At 40.8% G+C, this 22,277-nt stretch overlaps 1 protein-coding gene across 1 annotated transcript; it reads left to right on the top strand.

The window, feature by feature from the left end:
- Window positions 1–1,208: 1,208 nt before the first annotated feature.
- LOC121990121 (NAC domain-containing protein 7-like) lies at window positions 1,209–5,079 on the top strand. Its single transcript, XM_042544340.1, has 4 exons — window positions 1,209–1,409; window positions 3,637–3,818; window positions 3,892–4,163; window positions 4,278–5,079. Exons 2-4 carry the CDS (start codon window positions 3,659–3,661, stop codon window positions 4,827–4,829), a joined length of 984 nt encoding a protein of 327 aa, XP_042400274.1. The 5' UTR covers window positions 1,209–1,409; window positions 3,637–3,658; the 3' UTR covers window positions 4,830–5,079.
- Window positions 5,080–22,277: the final 17,198 nt, after the last annotated feature.

Raw genomic sequence — 22,277 nt, forward strand, 5'->3', positions numbered from 1 at the left:
ATTATTTCTTTCATTTTTTACTCTGTCAATTGACGGAGTCTTATAATATTTTTTTATTTATTACTCTGTTAATTAATAAAGTCTTATAATATATCTATATATTATCCCTTTATGGACAAACCAAATCAATCAACAATTTTATTATTTCATCTCTTTTCTATCAAATCTCGTTTCTTACGTATAATTCCTATTGTAATTGATTGACATCAGCTCATTGTTGACTTGATTTCCATTAGTTTTTTAGTTAAAAAATTAACCAACACGAGCTAAAGCATTAAAATGATGGAGAGAAAGAAATTAATATCGTAGAGGAGATCTCGTGATTGTGGGCATTTTGATTAGGCAGCAAATGATGAAGAAATTGGCAGGCACCCAGCTGTTTAACAATGGCCGACCACATCTTCTTCCAACTCCAACATGACTGTGCCATCGCGTATGACCCTTTTGCTTCACTTCTCTCCCAAAGATACACCAACACCTACCAAAGCTGTACGTATCCCACCCTGCAATTAATCGACTACACAAGCATAAAATTAATATCACACTCCCACCGCCTTTCAACATCCTCTTTCTCTCTTACTTGACGTCTCGATGGGCGATGTGGCTGACGAGGGAATGATCGGGTCGAGCCCACGCCGGACAGGGAGCCGCCACCTACTGAGCTCAAGCACGCTTGTTCAATACTGAATACTGAAGACTGAGACCTCTCTCTCTCTTTCTGCCTAATTAATTGTTACTAATCGATGGAGCTTAATCGGTCGGTCCAAAGGAGGCCCACCATGCACTAGCAAAATAGGAGTGCTAAAAGTTCGGTGCAGGCATAATTACTCGATACTACTCATACACGAGAAAAGGCAGAGCGGAGAGGAAGATGAGGAAGGGGATAATATCAGGGCATGCAGACAGCCAGCCAACCATTTAGAGACCGTCGAAGCCAGGTGGTCCCCAAATCTCCACTTCCTCCTGCATATTTTATTGGAAGCAAAAATATAATACATTTGTTTCTTGTTGTGCAGTTCTCAGTGCGTCGCAATCAATATATGAGGTGAGGAAGCTAAGGAAAGGGAAGAGATTTAGCTGATCGATCTTGTTGTGGTGGTCGCAATCAGTGGCGGGTAGAGGGTGGTGGCGGTTGCGGCCAAGAAGGCCAACGAGAGTAAAAGAGTTGGCACTTTGCGGCCATTGCGGCACCATCTCTCTCTCTCTCTCCCGCCTTCAAGTCATATCTGACCACTAAAATATGCACATGATGTATAGTCATCTGGAGTGGCTTGGCTTCTATATATATTTAACTCCACTGGCTAGCCCTTTATCCCCTCCCTAGCTATCCATCGCCAATTTGCCTTCCTCGACTCACAAGGTATACCTTTTTGAAGAGAAGCAGCAGCTCGCAGGGGTTCCAAACGAAGGTATCTGCACAAGTTCCGCGTACTTGGGAGCTATAGACAACAAGTTATTTCCTTGTGTGCATTGCAAGAAGTGTTCCTTCTCCCATCCGTGTCCTGTGATATTCATATTCTTTCTCTCTAGGTCCCTTTACTTTGTGTTTTCTTTCATCATATATGCATATGCATGAATACTTGCACAACATCATTTCACTCATATGGAGTAGATATATATTCTCATATTTATATGGAGTCGCCTTTCTTATTATTGTTCGTACGTATAAATTATCTACAAGGTTCTAATTCATGCAATAATGTGTATACTTTGTTCACATATACATGGTAGACTTAGATCAATATTTTTGTGGAAGTTGTATTAGATTTATATGTTTGTTGACGTGTTAAATCAGATCAATTGTCAAAAAAGTAGATCTACCTCGTGAATCTCAGGATTCATAATATATTCTTCACAGAGTTCATGACTATATATATATATATTACTAAACAAAGGGGTCATGAACTGTGTGAAGAATATATTATGGATGAATATGTTACCAATATTTTAATTATATGCCAAAGTAGATATTAAATATCAGTCTTTGAGGCGAAATGCAATCGATCATGGTTAAGAATTAATTTAATTTCTTAAATGTACCTTATATGTTTTACATTTGGATGTCAGTTTAACAACATGCATGTAGCTTTATTTTTAGGATCAATTATTAATTTTATCATATGATTTCAGAATTCAATTAATTAAGTAATTGAAACAGAATGAATTGATTGTATAAAATTATAATAAATATCACTTTATGAAATTATTTATGTGGATATATGGATATAATTCTAACGTGTAAAGGCCTTAGTAAACAAATGATACCATGTCCTTAGGTGTAGATTTTATTGTGGTATCAATATATACTAGTGATATCAATCTATATTATAGGCGCTACCAATTTTTAATGGTACAAATCTATGTTATGAGTGATATAAAATAATAGTAATCTACTAATTTATTTACAGGTTATAGGTGATACCAATCTCTGATATAGATGGTATCCATCTGGTACGTGCTACTTTAAAAAATAAAAAAAAATGATAATTTTATTTAGTCTTATTGATTATTTTTAGGATGATCGGTCCAGTCTCACGGAAGTTTCCATCCGTCATTAGGGTAAATTGAGAAGCACACGCGGTGGCCAATCCAGAAGTCCAACATCTTTAGGTTACGCCCCCCATTTGAAGGAAAATTCCTGTAAATATGTCATAGCTGGAGTTCGAACCGTGGGTACTTGGATGATAATCTTAATGTCTTACCACGATACCATGACCCCATATATACGTGTTACTCATCTGTATTACAGGTGGTACAAATCTGGATTATAAGTGTTACCAAATAATAGTGTTGTAAGTAGTACTATATACAATGCATATTGATGTCACTTTACTACCTATATATAATATTTATTAGTAGCACTGTAAAGTGCTAATTTTTTTTTTAAATGACATTTGAAGATTAACACATAAATCATACCAAGATTCATACATGAAAGAAGTAGTCGATCTTCACACGATATGCATATAGGTTCTGCATGCATGTTCATGCCCCTCAACTTAGTTGAGTTGGTCTGTATGGTATAATTATCAAATCAAGAAAGGGTTGATTTCCGATAAAGTAGAGAGAAATATCCTCCTATGTGATAGTCTATTCAGTTTTTTGATTTATCTCTTTATTGATAATTATATGATCTACCTTATGGGACGTCCGGGATCCATGTATAACCTTTTGTAAAATCTACATGCAAGTTCTAATATTCCGGATGTCATTTGTTAATGAATTATTGGCGAAAGAAAACCGTGCATTTGTTATTATTTTACACCCTATTTTATTTAAAAGAATGTAGAAGATTTATTCATAAAGACACATTTTCATAATAAATTTAATAATCATCTTAATTTATATTCTAAATCTTGTTATAACCTATGTGTCAAGAAATTTTCTGGGCTAGGCATGTGTATGCCTCATGTTTTTCTTAGACGAATGAACCTGCTTTATACAAAATAGTCAGTTAGTTGTACATAAATTGATTTCAACAATTTTGATCATTAATGCATACGTTTTAAATCTATTTTGCATTCTCAGAAATTCAAATGATAGTATTTGAGATATTCTTTTGTTACAATATTAAACTTAAATTTGCTACATTTGTGATCTTATAATCAATTGATTGCACTCTATTTTTGCTTGTAGATTTTGAACTAAATTAAAGGAAATGGAAGCCTTTTCTCATGTTCCCCCTGGTTTTCGTTTTCACCCGACTGATGAAGAACTTGTTGATTATTATCTTAGAAAAAAAGTGGAGTCAAGAAGGATTGATCTAGATATTATAAAAGATGTAGATCTATATAAAATTGAGCCATGGGACCTTCAAGGTACAACGTCAACACATAATACTTTATATTCTATATATTCTAAGCTTCTATATGTATATACCTCTTGTCGTAGAAAAATGCAAGATAGGAGTAGAAGAACAAAATGATTGGTACTTCTTTAGCCACAAAGACAAGAAGTATCCGACTGGGACTCGTACAAATCGAGCAACAACAGCTGGATTCTGGAAGGCAACGGGAAGAGACAAACCAATTTATACAAACAACAATTTGATAGGCATGAGGAAGACATTGGTATTCTACAGAGGTCGAGCGCCAAATGGACTAAAGTCGGACTGGATCATGCATGAGTATCGTCTCGAAACAAATGAGAATGCACCTCCTCAAGTAAGTGCACGTAACAATGCATAGAACTTACAAGCATTTAATGAATGTTGACAAAAGTGTGCAAAGTCATGGATGCTTGGGTATACAAATTAAAATTTTGTCTCCATGTTTCAGGAGGAGGGATGGGTTGTGTGTAGGGTTTTTAAGAAGAAAATCGCTGCCATGAGAATTGAAAATGAACACTATTCATCTTTCTGGTATAATGACTACATGTCCTTACCTAATTTCGATTCCACAAATCAACATGACTCACACTTGGAGATGGAATACCACCAACATCATCAACTTTTCAATTGCAAGCCAGAGGTAGAGATGCACCACCAATTGCCGCATGATTCCTTCCTACAACTTCCCCAGCTTGAGAGCCATGTTTACATCAACCAAGCAAGTCCTCTCCAACCATCCAACATTGATGAACAAATGCATTCAAACAAGCACCTTCAACTCATCTCGACATATGCTACTGATATCACCAGAGACACTAAGGAAGCAGGTGAGAATATAACAGATTGGAGGGCTCTTGATAAGTTTGTTGCATCACAACTCTGCCATGATGAGATCTACAAAGAATGCATTTTCTCCAATTTATCTGCTGATGTTCAAACATCAAAAAAGTGTGACGGAACTACCAAATCCACTTCGACTTCCAACTTAATTGAATTGTGAAAGTAAAAAAAAAAAAGACATTAATAAAAATATACATATATACACATAACATACTAATTCTAGGATTCAAATAAGTTTCAAAAGAGAACCATACAGAACCATATATTTGTGTACATATATAATAAGCAAAAGTTGTTAGGAGGTTGAGGTTGGTTCTTACAATTATTATGAATTTCTTCCTCACTAAGAACATTGTATGAGATTGATTTATTGTGAAGAAGGCTTGGGTAGTTAATTCTGTCTTCATTATCGAAGAAGCAAAAGGTTGTATAGCATGAACCCATTGGACATTAATTATTATCTTGTCCATGATTGGCATGCAGTACTCTACAAAATACTAGATATTTATATTTGCATATGTAAAAGTGAATTTTCACTGAACTACATGCAATTTATCCTTTATTTGTTATTACACTATTAGAATAATATTCTTTAAGGATATATCAATGTTCATATAATAAATTTTTGATGACACTAAAATTTAGTGACATCATTGAAAAACGCTCTATAAAATAATGTTCTCATATTTCTGACATTTTCGATGTCGATATATAATATCAATACTAACTTCAAAAGTATCATAATATAGGGATATAATGAAGTCTAAAATATCAAAAAAAAAAAACATATCTTAAGGGAATTTATAATTGTCACCTAAACTCATTTATTTTGACATTTATAAATGTCTTATTTTTTATAAGGACAATCAAAATTATTAGTAAAGATAATTTATAAGATCATTTTAAAATGTCAGTTTAACTAATTTATAATGACATTAATAAATGCCAATATAATAATTTATAAATACATTAAAAATTATCTTTAATATTTATTTAGAATATATATATATATATATATATATATATTCTAAATTCAATATTCATATATCATCATAATTCATCCACTGTGAGATATAAAAATTAAATAATAAATACAATTTAGAAATAACTTTATAAAATTTTCTGAGAATTTTTAGTAATGTTTTAGGATTTAAACGGAGCCCGTATGACATATTTAAAGAAATAAATCTATTAAAGTTAGAGGAAGCTTGCCTGTTTAGATTATCACGTAAGTGGGAGTTAGTTAATGCGATTAACTTAAAGTTAGATTAATTAACCTAGATATAAAACCTAGGTTTCCTATTCATTTTCCTATTCATTTCCCTATTCCTCCCTGATTCTTCTTATTCTCCCAATATCACCACCGCCCCCTCTCCCTCTCTTCTTCTCTTCATCGTCACCTCCTTCTCTTCATTACTGTTGAATAATCGCCAACGTTGAAGAGTACGGTGTGTAGCCTTTTGCCAGCCAGAAGCAGTAGATTGCTATCACGGGGTAGTGATGGCTTCGTGGGCACGTTGCTGGAAAGGGTACCGGAAGGACATGGGAGAGCCGACCATCATCTTCTCTTTTTCTCCTAATTTCCATCGATCCATGCCCTAGCTCATCAATGCTGCCATTTTTCTCTTTGATTGTTCCACATCCGATCGAACTATGCCTTTGTTAACCGTGGCCCCGGTCGAGTGCCACCACCGGAGCGCCTTCTTCCTCATCCATCTCCATCCAACACCGGTAATCACCCTAGCAAGGAGGAAAGGGGTATTCCCTTCCTAATTTAAGGCCACTATGCGCTCCACCCCGAGCAGATCACCGACTCCTTTTGCCACCACCGACTACCGTGAACCCTTGCCAAAGAGAAGTCATAGGGTAACAAACTTCTCTACCCTATTAGTGTAATTTGTTTTAGTTTTTGTTACAATCAAATTAGGAGGAAATATATGGAGGAGTTAAATTAGTAATAACAATGTTTAATATGATAATCCCAATTAGGTTCATTGACTATCTCTAGGGGTGTCTGGCCTAGCCCTATGGAAGTTTCCCACCTGGTACCAGGGTAAATTAGGAAGCACATGCTACGGCCAGCCCAAAAGCCCAGCATCTTTTGATTGCACCCCCACCCCCCCCAATAATTTGGAGGGAAAATTCCTACAAATATGCCATAACTAGGGATTGAACCACAGGTGCCTAGGTGATAACTTGGATGTTCTACCACGACATCATTGTTAGTTAGAGCCCTAGAGCTAATCATATGATGATTGTTGTATGGACTCATTGTATCATATTCTTATGTATATAAAGGGGTTTGTTTTGGTTATTATACTTACTTGTATTGGTGCCAAATAACTAAGTATAATAGCGTCCTTGAGTAGAAAGTTCTTATCTATATCAATCGATTGGTTGAATCGATAGTGAGATGGTATAGAGAACATTACTCTTAATCATTCCTAGTCAAGTATTAACATTCAGTGAAAATGTTAATGCGACGAGACTAGCATGTAGATCAACTTGATGACTTGATCTCACAAGTCATGGATGTAGAGATATCAAGTTGACACATGAGTATGCATTGGAGAATGTATACTGAATGACCCGCCATGAGAAAGTATCATAGATCGTTATTTGAGTGTCATATACTTTCTGATGTGGCTATTAGTATGACTATTAGTCCTTGGACCTGAAGTCACCATGGTTCCCTACATAATGAGTTACATACTTTGGCTTCGTCAAACGTCACCCGTAACTAAGTGGACTCTAAAGGCGATTACTGGGTATGTAACAAATTATGCGGAGGGATGTGAGTGATGTAGATGGGATCTATCCCTCCTATATAGCGAGAGTGGCATCGTTATTCTTGATAGAGTGAGACCACTAAGTGCATGACCATGCTCAAATGAGTCAATATGAGATATTGAGCTCATTTGATTAGAGTGAGTCTACTTGGAGTTCAAGATTTAGATTGATCAGAGGATGACACCGTCTATGCCTCAAATTGATCAATCTAGATGTCAAGGATGTTGGTGCAACCTTAGGTCAAGGTTGACCTGGTTGACCCGACTCGAGTTGACGTGACTCGAGTTGTATTTTGATGTTTGACTTGGGAAGATTGTCGGTGCAACCTTAGGTCAAGGTTGACCTAGTTGTGTTGCATGTTGATGTTTGACACTCGTGAGAGAGTTCTATTCTTGATGTGGGACAAGAATAGATGTTTGGGAGATTATTGGTGCAACCGTAGGTCAGGGTTGACCTGGTTGACCTGATTCGGGAAAAGTCCAAGTATGGAGACTTGGCACGGAAAAGTCCAAGTAGGGAGCTTGGCACTGGAAAAGTCCAAGTATGGAGACTTGGCACGGAAAAGTCCAAGCAGGGAGCTTGGCACGCGAAAAGTCCAAGTATGGAGACTTGGCACTGGAAAAGTCCAAGTATGGAGACTTGGCACGGGGAAAGTCCTGGTGAGTGAAGCCAGGCAGTGGGAAAGTCCTAACTGGGATGTTAGGCAATTGGAAAGTCCTGGTGAGTGAAGCCAGGCAGTGGGAAAGTCCTAACTGGGATGTTAGGCAGTGTGGAAATCCTGGTGAGTGAAGCCAGGTGGAAAGTCCTGGTGAGTAAAGCCGGGCAAGGGAAAATCCAGATGGATCAAGGGTGATCGGACATCTGGTGTTGAGAAGTCCAAGTGAGTGAAGCTTGGCATATGGAGTCGGAGAGGGCTCGGTAGCTCGTTCTCCGAACTAGGTTAGAGAGGGCACTCTAAACCTAGGAGTTGGATCGGACTGGTGACCGATCCAGTGATATTGCGTTTGCCCTGATCGGTCTGGTGACCGATCAGAATCAGATCAGTGGCTCACTGATTGTAATCTGATCGGTCCGGCGATCGGAGGCAACGCAACTTGCGAGAAGAAAGTCGTGGATCGGTCTGCTGACCGATCCACACTGATCGATCGGCGGACCGATCGGGCATAGATCGATGGCGTGAGGCGAAGCCCGATCGGTCTATGGACCGATCAGAGGTTCTCGATCGGTCCACAGACCGATCGGGGCTTGATCGCGACACCTGATCGGTCCGGGACCGATCGGTGACAAAAGCTTCGCGCGCTAGGCCGATCAGACCGATCGAGTTCTAGCCGTTGCGACGCAACGGCTAGTTTCAGGTATAAAGGGGTCGAGGGCTGCTGCTGCACTACTTCTTCTTCCTCTTCTCTTCTGCTACAGAGCTGCTGTTCTGGTGCTTGAGCTTTGTTGAGCTCTTCTTCGCAAGCTTCGCGTGAGCTTCTCGACTGGGATATCCTGCTGTTGTAGGTGTTCTGAGGAGCTGCTGCTTCAACGAATCCAGTCGGCGAGGAGGCAAGAAAACCTGTGTTTTTACATTTATTGTTCTTGTCTTCTTGTATTTCTTGTTGTATTCCTTTCTTGCTGTTGCAAGAATATTGTGGCGAGGTTTCTCCACCCACAAGGAGTATATTGTATTAGCCGGTTTTCCGGGGACTCATCCACCGACGGATTGATAGGCTTCGTCCACCTTACGGACACGCCGAGGAGTAGGAGTTTCATCTCCGAACCTCGTTACATCGACGAGTTGAGGTTTGGTTTGTTTTGTTTTCGTTTCCTTTTGTTATTTCCGCTGCTAACCTAATTTGTAGAAAGAAACGAGCAAAGATTTGGGGTCGGCTATTCACACCCCCCTCTCTAGCCGTACGAAGGATCCTAACAAGTGGTATCAGAGCGAAGGTTCGCTCTTCATCGGATCAACACCCGTGGGAGCAAAGCTAGAGAATGGATCTCTATGGAGAAGACGTCACCATTCCACCCTTCTACGAATGCGGCGACTTCGCGTATTGGAAGGTAAGGATGAAGTATTTTCTTATGACTAACATAATGAATTGGTTTTGTGTACAAGAAGGATTTACTCCTCCGGTGGATAAGGAAGGAAAACCACTTGAGAAGAAGGAGTGGACAAGAGAACAAATTCACAAATCCGAAATCAACGAAGAGGTAACGAAAATAATTGAATTTTCATTGCCTACTAACATCTTGTGTAAGATAGGTTACAACAATGCCAAGGAATTATGGGATAACTTGGCCAAGTACCATGAAGAGAGCTCCACTTCAAGCCATGAAGAGGAGCCTAGTGAGCCAAGTAGCTCACATCATGAAGGGAGCAAATTGGAAGTTGAGGGTTACTCAACATCTAAAGAAGAAGAGGAAGTGAGTTCTTCTTCAAGATCGGAGCACGAAGAAGAAGCTTCTACCTTCGGGAGGGATGAAGAAGAGAGCATCCATTCATCCTCAACCCTAGGTAACTCAAACACTTTAAGTTCAAGTAAATTGCATATAATGTGTTTTGAGTGTAGGGAATTTGGGCACTACAAGAGTAAGTGTCCAAAGAGGGTTAGAAAGACTCCACCGGCGCCAAAAGTCAAGGGAGCCGGAGTCCCGACACGCAAGGGCAAGGAGCACGTGGTGTGTTTCCAATGCAAGCGAAGGGGACACTATAGGAGCCAATGTCCGAGGGGGAGGCAATCTCACAAGGACAAGAGACCGAGCACATCGATAGGGGGAGCTAAGGCAAACCCTAAGGTAATCTCTAAGGTTCATTATTGCAATTCTAATAAAACTCATGCTAGTAGTTTTGTTGCAATTGTTAATAATGATAAGCATGTTAACTTTAGGAACCAATACATGTGCTTAGGAGCTAAACATGTTAGCCTAGGTAAGGATAACACTAGAAATACCAACCCTAGGATTAACGCTTCTAAAGTTAAGGAAAACCTAGGTAGAAATCCCAAGAAAACAAGACACATGCCTAGGAATATCTCAAGAGAAAATGACAAATTAAAACTTGAGGTATTAGAGAGGGAAAATCAAGTCTTGAGGTCAAGAATTGATAATTTAGAAAAGGCTCTTAAAAACATGGAGAAGTCATCTCTAGGGTTTAAGAGTCAAAAACCCAAGTCCAAGGACAAGAAAGGTTTGGGTCACAAACCTAAGTCCCAAATGGTCAAGCCCACTTATCATAATGTTCCATTCGATTATGGAACAAAACCTAGGGCTAGGAAGACCATTGCCAAGGTCACAAGGGGAGTCACCCCTAGAGTTGATCTTGATGAGTCCCAAATGGCCAAGGCTTTAAAGCCTAAGAGGGTCATTAGGAGAGTTGCTAGGGAAGTTATCCCTAGTGAATTTTTAGTGAACCCAATGAGCTCAAATAGGTATTGGGTTCCTAGGAGCATTTTCTCTACCCCATAGATGGGTTAGAGAGTGTCAACTCCAATTAGAAGGGTAGTTAACCCAACTTTGAGGAAATTGACACTCAAGGAGCATTTTCAAGGTTTTGAGAACTTTTGAAAATGAAATGGAATTATCATTTACTCCTTGAAGAGTAAATTGTGCCATAATTGGAAAATATCGATTTTAATCTTATTTGGCACAATTTAAGAAAACCTAGAGAAATACCATAATTGGGATTTTGGTTTTCTCTTAGGGATATATGGGCAGTCTAGGGTTAGATTTTAAGTTAGCTAAGGCTAAGGATACTTAGATAGGGAATTTAGGTATTTTATTTGTGCTAACTTGCCATGATTGGTTGCCATATGCCATGCCATGACATCATATTTATTTTATTATCATTTGAAATGTCATGATAATGCTTAGGCTAGTTTTTATGTCATGTTTATTTAAGTTTCAAACTTTATGCCATGACATCATGACATTGGCACATGTTTTCATTTATGATACCATTTTATGCCATGTCATCATCTCTTGCATTAATAATCAATGAAATTGATTTAAGGATAAAACACATTTTGATATTGAGATCAAAGTGTAGTTTAGAAAATGCATGAGAACTTAGCCTAAGTTGACCTTAATCCATGTCTCACATCAAATTGACTTGAATGTGGTTTGATACACCTTAGATGTGTGTGAGATATTAGGATCATGAGTTAGGATCAAGGTGCATAGTCCTTGTACCTAGATGACCCTAATTCAAGAAATTGAGGATCATAGGGAAAGCTTGTGTACAAGTCATGTACATCTAGCCCTAAGATTATGGTCCTAAATTAAAAGGTTTAAAATCATTTTAAAATTGATTTGGAAAACCTTGATGAAGCCATCTTAGTGATTGCATTCATCATTGAACAAAGTGATACAAAGTTTTTGAAACTTTGAGCTATTTCAAAACTTTTCGAACTTTGTATCAAGATTTGAAAATGGAAGTTATTTTCATCTAAAACTATTTTTCCATGATAGTGTATGATATGAGGAATGTATCCTCAAAGTTTCGTAATTTTTATAATTTTCTGTAATTTTCTGTGAGTTTCTGAACTTCTCCCGGGGAGAAAATCAGAAGTTCTGATTTCAGTAGCTGGATCGGTCCGGGGACCGATCCAGGGAAGATCTGATCGGTCTACGGACCGATCCAGAGTATTGTGGATCGGTCTGCAGACCGATCCAGTGAGTTCCAGTAGCACGAGTGCGATCTGGTGAAGGGCTGATCGGTCTGGGGACCGATCAGGGCGTGCCGAATTTCTGATTTCTCAGCTGTTGTCTGAAATTTCAGTTATGGAAGTGGTGTTTTCGGATTTCTAAAGGTTTGGAACTCTCAAAGACATTGTTGGTGCAATGGTCAAGGGGGAGTTGACTTTTAGGGGGAGTTTTTACTCCTTAAGACTTTTGAGGATTAGTGATATGGGATTATCACTAAGTTGATTGTTGAGTTTAGTATCAAGGGGGAAATTAAGAGTTTCAATGGAAGGTATGAGACTTTCATTAGGAAGAAAATCTTGACCTTGATACCCTCCTTTTTCTTTTTGATGTGTGTCAAAAAGGGGAGAGTGTTCATTGGAGAATTATTGGAGAACCCAAGTTAGGTTATCGGGTTAACCTAAGCTAGAGGAAGAATGTCTAGGAATGTTCAAGGAAGAACATTGGAATTCTTTTTGATGTGTGTCAAAAAGGGGGAGAATTATTGGAGAACCCAAGTTAGGTTATCGGGTTAACCTAAGGGGAGAATGTCCAGAGAATGTTCAAGGAAGGAACATTGGACATTGGAAGATGATTGAAAACCTAAGTTAGGTTATCGGGTTAACCTAACTTGATTATGGTTTTGTCAAACATCAAAAAGGGGGAGATTGTTGGTGCAACCTTAGGTCAAGGTTGACCTGGTTGACCCGACTCGAGTTGACGTGACTCGAGTTGTATTTTGATGTTTGACTTGGGAAGATTGTCGGTGCAACCTTAGGTCAAGGTTGACCTAGTTGTGTTGCATGTTGATGTTTGACACTCGTGAGAGAGTTCTATTCTTGATGTGGGACAAGAATAGATGTTTGGGAGATTATTGGTGCAACCGTAGGTCAAGGTTGACCTGGTTGACCTGATTCGGGAAAAGTCCAAGTATGGAGACTTGGCACGGAAAAGTCCAAGCAGGGAGCTTGGCACTGGAAAAGTCCAAGTATGGAGACTTGGCACGGAAAAGTCCAAGCAGGGAGCTTGGCACGCGAAAAGTCCAAGTATGGAGACTTGGCACTGGAAAAGTCCAAGTATGGAGACTTGGCACGGGAAAGTCCTGGTGAGTGAAGCCAGGCAGTGGGAAAGTCCTAACTGGGATGTTAGGCAGTTGGAAAGTCCTGGTAAGTGAAGCCAGGCAGTGAGAAAGTCCTAACTGGGATGTTAGGCAGTGTGGAAATCCTGGTGAGTGAAGCCAGGTGGAAAGTCCTGGTGAGTGAAGCCGGGCAAGGGAAAATCCAGATGGATCAAGGGTGATCGGACATCTGGTGTTGAGAAGTCCAAGTGAGTGAAGCTTGGCATATGGAGTCGGAGAGGGCTCGGTAGCTCGTTCTCCGAACTAGGTTAGAGAGGGCACTCTAAACCTAGGAGTTGGATCGGTCTGGTGACCGATCCAGTGATATTGCGTTTGCCCTGATCGGTCTGGTGACCGATCAGAATCAGATCAGTGGCTCACTGATTGTAATCTGATCGGTCTGGAGACCGATCAGGAGGCAACGCAACCTTGCGAGAAGAAAGCCGTGGATCGGTCTGCTGACCGATCCACCCATGGCCTGATCGGTCGGCAGACCGATCAGGCATAGATCAGTGGCGTGAGGAACCGAAGCCTGATCGGTCTATGGACCGATCAGGAGGTTCCCTGATCGGTCCACAGACCGATCAGGGCTTCGATCGCGACACCTGATCGGTCTGGGGACCGATCAGGTGACAAACAGAAGCTTCACGCGCCTAGGCTGATCGGTCTGCAGACCGATCAGGGTTACGCAACGGCTAGTTTCTTCGCTGTCTTCTTCGCAGGTATAAAGGGGTCGAGAGCTGTAGCTGCACAACAACTTCTTCCTCTTCTCTTCTGCTACAGAGCTGCTGTTCTGGTGCTTGAGCTTTGTTGAGCTCTTCTTCGCAAGCTTCGCGTGAGCTTCTCGACTGGGATATCCTGCTGTTGTAGGTGTTCTGAGGAGCTGCTGCTTCAACGAATCCAGTCGGCGAGGAGGCAAGAAAACCTGTGTTTTTACATTTATTGTTCTTGTCTTCTTGTATTTCTTGTTGTATTCCTTTCTTGCTGTTGCAAGAATATTGTGGCGAGGTTTCTCCACCCACAAGGAGTATATTGTATTAGCCGGTTTTCCGGGGACTCATCCACCGACGGATTGATAGGCTTCGTCCACCTTACGGACACGCCGAGGAGTAGGAGTTTCATCTCCGAACCTCGTTACATCGACGAGTTGAGGTTTGGTTTGTTTTGTTTTCGTTTCCTTTTGTTATTTCCGCTGCTAACCTAATTTGTAGAAAGAAACGAGCAAAGATTTGGGGTCGGCTATTCACACCCCCCCTCTCTAGCCGTACGAAGGATCCTAACAAAGGATAGAAGGACACTTGTCATATATTGTGAAGAGTCACAATTAGTAGTCACAAGGTGATGTTGGATCTCAACATTCTTGTAACTTGGGTAGTAATGATGTGTTGCTAGATACCGCTCATTACTTATGCTTCTAAATGGGTTTAGGAGCATTACCAACGTTACAAGAACCTATAGGGTCACACACAAAGGGCAATTAGATGGAGATTAGGTTCATTTGATGTACCTAGAGGATTAGGTTCATGTGATGAACCAAATTGGATTAAGAGTAATCCAAATTAGATTAATTGAGTAAGACTCGATTGAGTTAGACTTGAGTTAGACTCAAGTGAGGTTAGACTTGAGTTAGACTCAAGTGAGGCTAGACTTGATTTAGACTCAAGTGAGGCTTGATGATGATATTCATTGAATTTTGAATTCAATGATAAATGGAATTCAATTTGAATTTTAGATTCAATTTTGAATGAGTTTCAAAATGGCCATTTAATGATGAATAATAAATACTCATTAAGGTTCATTAATGAGGCTCATTAATGGTGTTAATGAGCATTAAGTATTTTCATTAGATGAAAATATTTAGGCCATTTTTTACTCTTATTTTCATTGTCGATCATTATTATTTCTCCTTGCTTCTTCTTCTCTCCCTCTCCTCCTCCTTGGCCGAAACATCCAAGAGTGCTAGCACACTCTAGGAGTTTTTCTCCACCTAGTCGTTCGTGTGGATACACATAGAGGGGTGTGTTGGGACCTTAACGCCCGCTAGAGGGGGGGTGAATAGCGTCTCACCCAAAACTTTACTTCCTATAATGTTAGTGCACAGCGAAATTCAAAAGCAAACTAACAAATACGAAAGTTAACCTAAAACAAGAAGGAAGAAGACAACAAACCAAACACAAACCCTAACACAAGGCGTGTACGTGGTTCGGAGATAATACTCCTACTCCACGGCTGTCCGTAAGGTGGACGATCCCGATCCTTCGGTGGATTAGCCCTCGGCAAACTCCGGCTACTCAAGCAACTCCTTGTGGGTGGAGAAACCTCACCACAACACCAACCAAGAACACTTGGACACAAGAGACCTTGAGTACTTTGGTGACTACTAATTAGGCTTTAACCAAGTCTAATTTTGTCACATTGGCCGGCCATCCCAAGCTCCTTCTTATAGAGCTTGGAGCAAATCAGTAAGCTGATTTGCCCGTTACCAGTCGACTGGTCCTTGCACCAGTCGATTGATGCCAGCACAACGGCTCTCTCAACGGCTCTCTACAGTGCACCAGTCGACTGCTACAGTCATCAGTTGGCTGCTACAGTGACGCTACAGTATTGCTACAGTAAAATCCTAAAACTAGGATTTTACTCCGAGTACAATCTCTCATGCACTCGTCCTCGCCCGACCAACCTAGACCTAGCCTTCTAGCCTCCTCCATCAGCCTCGCGTCCCTCAGATGTCTACCCATCCTTCATGTCTTGCCTTCTGGAGCTTCCTTCGGCCTTGTCTATATTGTCGGGTCTTCCTTTGCCAAGAGGCTCCTCACCTCCGGGACTTCATCCATTGTCAAGTCACACTTGGACTTACGTTGCCAAGACTACATGCTTGGACTTACACCGCCAAGACTCATTCTTGGACTTTCCTCTTTTACCAAGATCACACTTGGGCTTTCCTTGTTGTACCTATATCCTGCACACTCACAATGCTTATCAAATACAACAATAAACCTAACTTAAACCTTTGCCCAAACATCAAAACTTAGGGCACCTAGATTGCTCCAACAATCTCCCCCTTTTTGATGTTTGGCAACCTGTTTAAGTTAGGGAAACATAAATGCAATACATATGCAAATAAATATGCAAATCAACTCATGCATAAATAATGGAACTTAAATCCCTAGGCTCCCCCTTCACCTAAGCTTCCCCTTGAGCTAGGATTTCCCGCAAAGGTAAACTTCTCCCCCTTTGCCTAAACAATCGCTCCCCCTTCACCTAAGCTCCCCCTCGAGTTAGGATTTCTGGCAAAGGTGTATAGGTTTCCCACTTAAACCTAGACTTCTCCCCCTTTGCCATGCATCAAAAAGAGCTCCAACAATATCCCAATTGTTGAAAACATGTCATCCAAATTGACCCTAAACTCATGTATTTATCCCCCATGGATCTCATACATTTAAACGAGTTGACACGGTCAAGAACAACGTTAAAAAACACTTTTAGGCTGGTATCAGTCGACTGAACTAGGTACCAGTCGACTGCCCCCTTCGACAGAACCTTACAGAAGCATTCTGTGGTCGAAATCTACTGTTACCAGTCGACTGGTATCGGAACCAGTCGACTGGTATCGACAAAATGAGCTTACAGAAACATTCTGTGCTAAAAAACACTGTTACCAGTCGGATGGTATCTGCACCAGTCGACTGGCACCCTATTTCTGCAAAAATCAACCTTTTCAGGTCAACTTCAGAAATGCACCAGAAATTCCCTAGACCTCCAAAAATTCCCAAATTTTATGGAGAGGTCTATTGTACCCTTGTCTACTTGGGAAAAATATATATAAAAATATATTTATCACAGATCCCAAGATTGACACAAAATTTAAAACTAGCTAAATGGTTCAATTGAACCTTGACCTAAAGTCCTAGTTTTGGCTTCCTCTTGATGTATTTGCCCATACCAACCCACAATGCATCCCTAGCATTGGTTTATATGACATATATACATCCAAAATCAATTATCATGCTATATGACCCCAAATGTCATATTTCTTGCATGAAACACAAACCATGTATGCCAAATTCCTAGGTTTGAGACTCAAGTCCGCCTCCAAACCATTTGACACACTCCATGGCTCCTCTAGACTCCCAAGTAGTACCCACCTGAGATCCATTGGCCATGGGTCCCAACTTGACTCTTAGAGCTCCCCCTAGAGCTCTTAGCCATAGCCACCTCCTTAGGTGACTCATCCACTATGGCTAGGCCACTTCGGTGCACCTCGGGTGACACTTGGCCTACAAAATTCACCTTCTTAATCTTAGACACATTGTCTTTAGTTAATTTCTTCTTGTCCTTAACCTTGTACATCCCATCCTTGCCATAATTATATGCCACCCTAGCATATTCCTTCTTATTGGCCTTGGATGACTCTCCCTTATTCTTGGTCGCACCTCCCTTACCAATGTCATGTGCTACCTTAGCACTTGACCTCTTTTTGGTCTTGGAGGGACCTAATTTGACATTTTTAGGTCTTTGACTACCCAAATACATGTCAAGTCCTTTAGGTCCAATAATGAACCTCTCTAGGATTTTCTTCATTTCCTCAAGCTTTGCCTTCAAGACTTGATTTTCTAATTCTAGGGTTCTAACCCTAAAGTCAACATGTCCACCTTGGACATGCCTAGACCTACCCACCTTCCTAGGCATATGTCTCCCTTTCTTGGGATTAATGCTTAGGTTTTCACCCACTTTCCTTCCCTTAGGTAAAGTGGTTTGGGTCTTAATAGGTCTACCCTTATTGTATGATTTCTTAGGGTTATCTACCGTGTTAACCCTATTCCTATCATTATACCTAAATCCATGATTATGCTTGGGTAAATAATCTACATTATTTCTAACAAGCAGATAAGAATTAGAGCGTGGATCAAGCTTCAAAATAGGAATTACCTTCCCTTTTACCTTTGAAGCTCCCCCTTGACTTGTGCTCCTCTTCTTTTCCCATTTCTTCAAGTGCACCAATTTCTTGAGCTCTCCTCTCCTTGGACACTTTGTGTGGTAGTGACCCCACTCACCACATGTAAAGCACCTAATGTGCTTCTTCTCCTTCTTCTTCCTACAACTCACATTAGTTTCTAAATTAACTTTAGTGAGTTTAGGGTTTACCTCCTTTACCTTCTTGAGTGAAGGACACCTACTCTTGTAGTGCCCCATCTTACCACACTCAAAGCATTTGATGTGGTCCTTTTTGCTCTTCTTGGTAGTTGAGGTGGAGGGTTGAGCTTCCAAGATCTCCTCTTCCTTGGATTGCTCTTCTTCCTCTTCACTTGAAGATGTGGATGGTTCCACTTCTTCCTCCCTTGAAGATGTGGATGATACCTCCTCATCTTCCTTCTCCTCCTCGGATGTTGAGCTCGTGTCAACATCGGATTGACCCTTCTCTTCTTGGACCAATGAGCCCTTCTCCTTGGGCTCCTCTACTCCTTGGAATTGTGACGGGTCTTCATGATAAACAATGATCTTTTTCCAAAGATCACATGCACTTGTGCATTCACCTACACTCACGATGATATTAGAAGGTAATAGATTTAACAAAATTTTTGTTACCTCCTTATCCGCCTCCGCTTGCTCCCTTTGTTCCTCGGTCCAATGTCGAGGTCGGAGGGGCTTCCCTTTTTTGTTCGTAGGAGCTTCAAATGGGTCACACAAGACAACCCATTGGTTCCAATCCATTTAGAACCATGTCTCCAACAGCTTCCTCCAATAATTGAAGTCTTCTTTGTCATACGGAGGTGGAATTCGGATATCCCATCCGAGCGGTCCTTCGGACTCCATCTTCTTCTTCCTCTAGCTTCTTGCTCTCTTGGCGGTTAGTCCGTAGAAGAGTGCCCTCGCTCAGATACCACTTGTTGGGACCTTGACGCCCGCTAGAGGGGGGGTGAATAGCGTCTCACACAAAACTTTACTTCCTATAATGTTAGTGCACAGCGGAAAACAAAAGCAAACTAACAAATACGAAAGTTAACCTAAAACAAGAAGGAAGAAGACAACAAACCAAACACAAACACTAACACAAGGCGTGTACGTGGTTCGGAGAAAATGCTCCTACTTCACGGCTGTCCGTAAGGTGGACGATCCCGATCCTTCGGTGGATTAGCCCCCGGCAAACTCCGGCTACTCAAGCAACTCCTTGTGGGTGGAGAAACCTCACCACAACACCAACCAAGAACACTTGGGCACAAGAGACCTTGAGCACTTTGGTGACTACTAATTAGGCTTTAACCAAGTCTAATTTTGTCACCTTGGCCGGCCATCCCAAGCTCCTTCTTATAGAGCTTGGAGCAAATCAGTAAGCTGATTTGCCCGTTACCAGTCGACTGGTCCTTGCACCAGTCAACTGGTGCCAGCCCAACGGCTCTCTCAACGGCTCTCTACAGTGCACCAGTCGACTGCTACAGTCATCAGTCGGCTGCTACAGTACTGCTACAGTAACGCTACAGTACTGCTACAGTAAAACCCTAAAACTAGGATTTTGCTCCGAGTACAATCTCTCATGCACTCGTCCTCGCCCGACCAACCTAGACCTAGCCTTCTAGCCTCCTCCATCAGCCTCGCGTCCCTCGGATGTCTACCCATCCTTCACATCTTGGCTTCTGGAGCTTCCTTTGGCCTTATCTATATTGTCGGTTCTTCCTTTGCCAAGAGGCTCCTCACCTCCGAGACTTCATCCATTTTCAAGTCACACTTGGACTTACGTTGCCAAGACTACATGCTTGGACTTACACCGCCAAGACTCATTCTTGGACTTTTCTCCTTTACCAAGATCACACTTGGGCTTTCCTTATTATACCTATATCCTGCACACTCACAATGTATATCAAATACAACAATAAACCTAACTTAAACCTTTGCCCAAACATCAAAACTTAGGGCACCTAGATTGCTCCAACAGGGTGTTCACTTGACACCCTTCAGATCCGACATCTTCTTGGACGAGCGGGATTCGCGAAGGGCTTCGCTACAAGGGTAATCACTTAAGCATGTAGATCTAATGTAGATCTAGGATAGAAAAACATGTACATGAAATTTTTGTTCTTTTAATTTTCGCACGGATCCAGTGGCATGGGATTTCGAGGTTTCCGCAACGCAAAAAGAGGTTTTTGCGGCTCGAAAGTCCCAACAGTGGTATCAGAGACACGTGCGAAACATGTACATGTTTTATTTTAATTTTTATAAAAAATTACAGATCTGTAACTTTCTGTAAATTTACAATTTTTATGTATTTTATGGGTATTTTTCTCATAGAGGAGAAGCAACAAGTGTTCGGACACTTGTAGGCTTCGCCTACCGAGAAACACCTTCCAAAATGGCAAGGTCTTGCCCAAAATGATTTGGGACAGCGGGCTAAGGTGCTATTAGATCATCGTGGGGCACTCGTGAGATTCATTTCGCAAGAAGGGGCACTGCCCCTAACCCCACAAGGGGCATTGTCCCGCGATCGTGCCCAAAAATCGCTAAACGGGACCGCGGGAAGTTGCGCCTCGTAAAATCACAAAAATCAGTAGTAAAATTATAGAAATTATAGAAAAATACATAATTTAGAATTATGTATAATATTTTGATGGTCATGGCCCAAAAACCCCAATTGGATTGGATACATGTGTTGCAATTCATAATATGGCCTGTGTGCCATTTTGTGTGTTTGTGCGTGTTGTATATGATCGCGACCTGCGCGTTGTGCCTTTCTTTATTTTATATTCCTATTGTAAATAGTTTAGACTCGAATGTAACTCAAGTTTCAAATTTGTAATGTACAAAATTGGAGCGGTGGAAGGTCCACTCAAGACAGAGTTACAAGGAGGGTGCGAGCAACACATGGCGGTCAAAGGGAGGAGCTTGGAGAAGTTGTTGACTCTAGGTTGACCATCCGATCTTCTCATTGGCTTGAGAAGATCGTAGTAGGGCCATGACTAATCATAATTTAATTAATTACTTGTGTGTGTGTATGTGATGCATGCTAGAGTAGAGTAATTAATTAGTGCTTTAACGATTAGATTAGATCTAAATCGCGTATATGATGCACCACAATTAGATTAGATCTAAATCGAGTATATGAAACACATCAACGATTAGATTAGATCTAAATCATGTCAACTCGAAATGCCTACCATGCCGTGATACCCATCACTACCTCGATCACATGTTGTTGTTGAATCTGCCAAAGCAGAGCAACGCATATTATCTTGGTAGTGTGCGGAGGGATAATCTTGGTCCCGCCTATCAACGCATGGGTGAGTGTAAACTCAATTAGATTGAGTAAAACTAGTTAAACTCAATTGGATCGAGTTTAACTATAGACATTTTCCAATGGTTGGTAGATAGGTCAAAATCACATTTATATTAACTCTTGGGCGATTTAGCCAAAGCTAACTCAAGTTTTAATATACATGCGGATATTGATCCTATAAACAAGAGTTGCATAGAAATGTAATTGGTAATTAGTTACCTACCGATCATACTAAAGACTTGGACATTTTAGCCAAAGCTAACTCAAGGCGTAGTATGATGTGGATCTTGTCCCGCACAAATTATAGCTAGAATCTAGTAAGTGTGGTTTGACCACGTCCATGACTCGATTCTACAAAAGTTCTATAATTCAGTGGGAGCATCATTTAGTTAAAGGCCTAATTAAATGATTAGTAGAATATGATTATTTATTTTCTGCATTTTCTGTTGTAGATTGATATGTCGTCAAACACGAACACCTTCTCCCTGCGTTCTGTCCTTGACAAGGACAAGCTCAATGGAACTAATTTCATGGACTGGTACAAGAACCTGAGAATTGTTCCCACTTAGGAAAGGAAACTGTACGTCCTGGAGACGCTCATTCCCGAGGCACCTCCTACCACTGCCACGCGAACTGACCGAGATGCTTACAAGAAGCATCAAGATGACGCATTAGATGTGTCATGCCTCATGCTCGCAACCATGAACTCTGAGCTTCAGAAGCAACACGAGTTGATGACTGCTTATGATATGCTTGAACATCTTCATCCA

Source organism: Zingiber officinale, chromosome 6B (assembly GCF_018446385.1).
Source record: "Zingiber officinale cultivar Zhangliang chromosome 6B, Zo_v1.1, whole genome shotgun sequence".
NCBI lineage: Eukaryota > Viridiplantae > Streptophyta > Magnoliopsida > Zingiberales > Zingiberaceae > Zingiber > Zingiber officinale.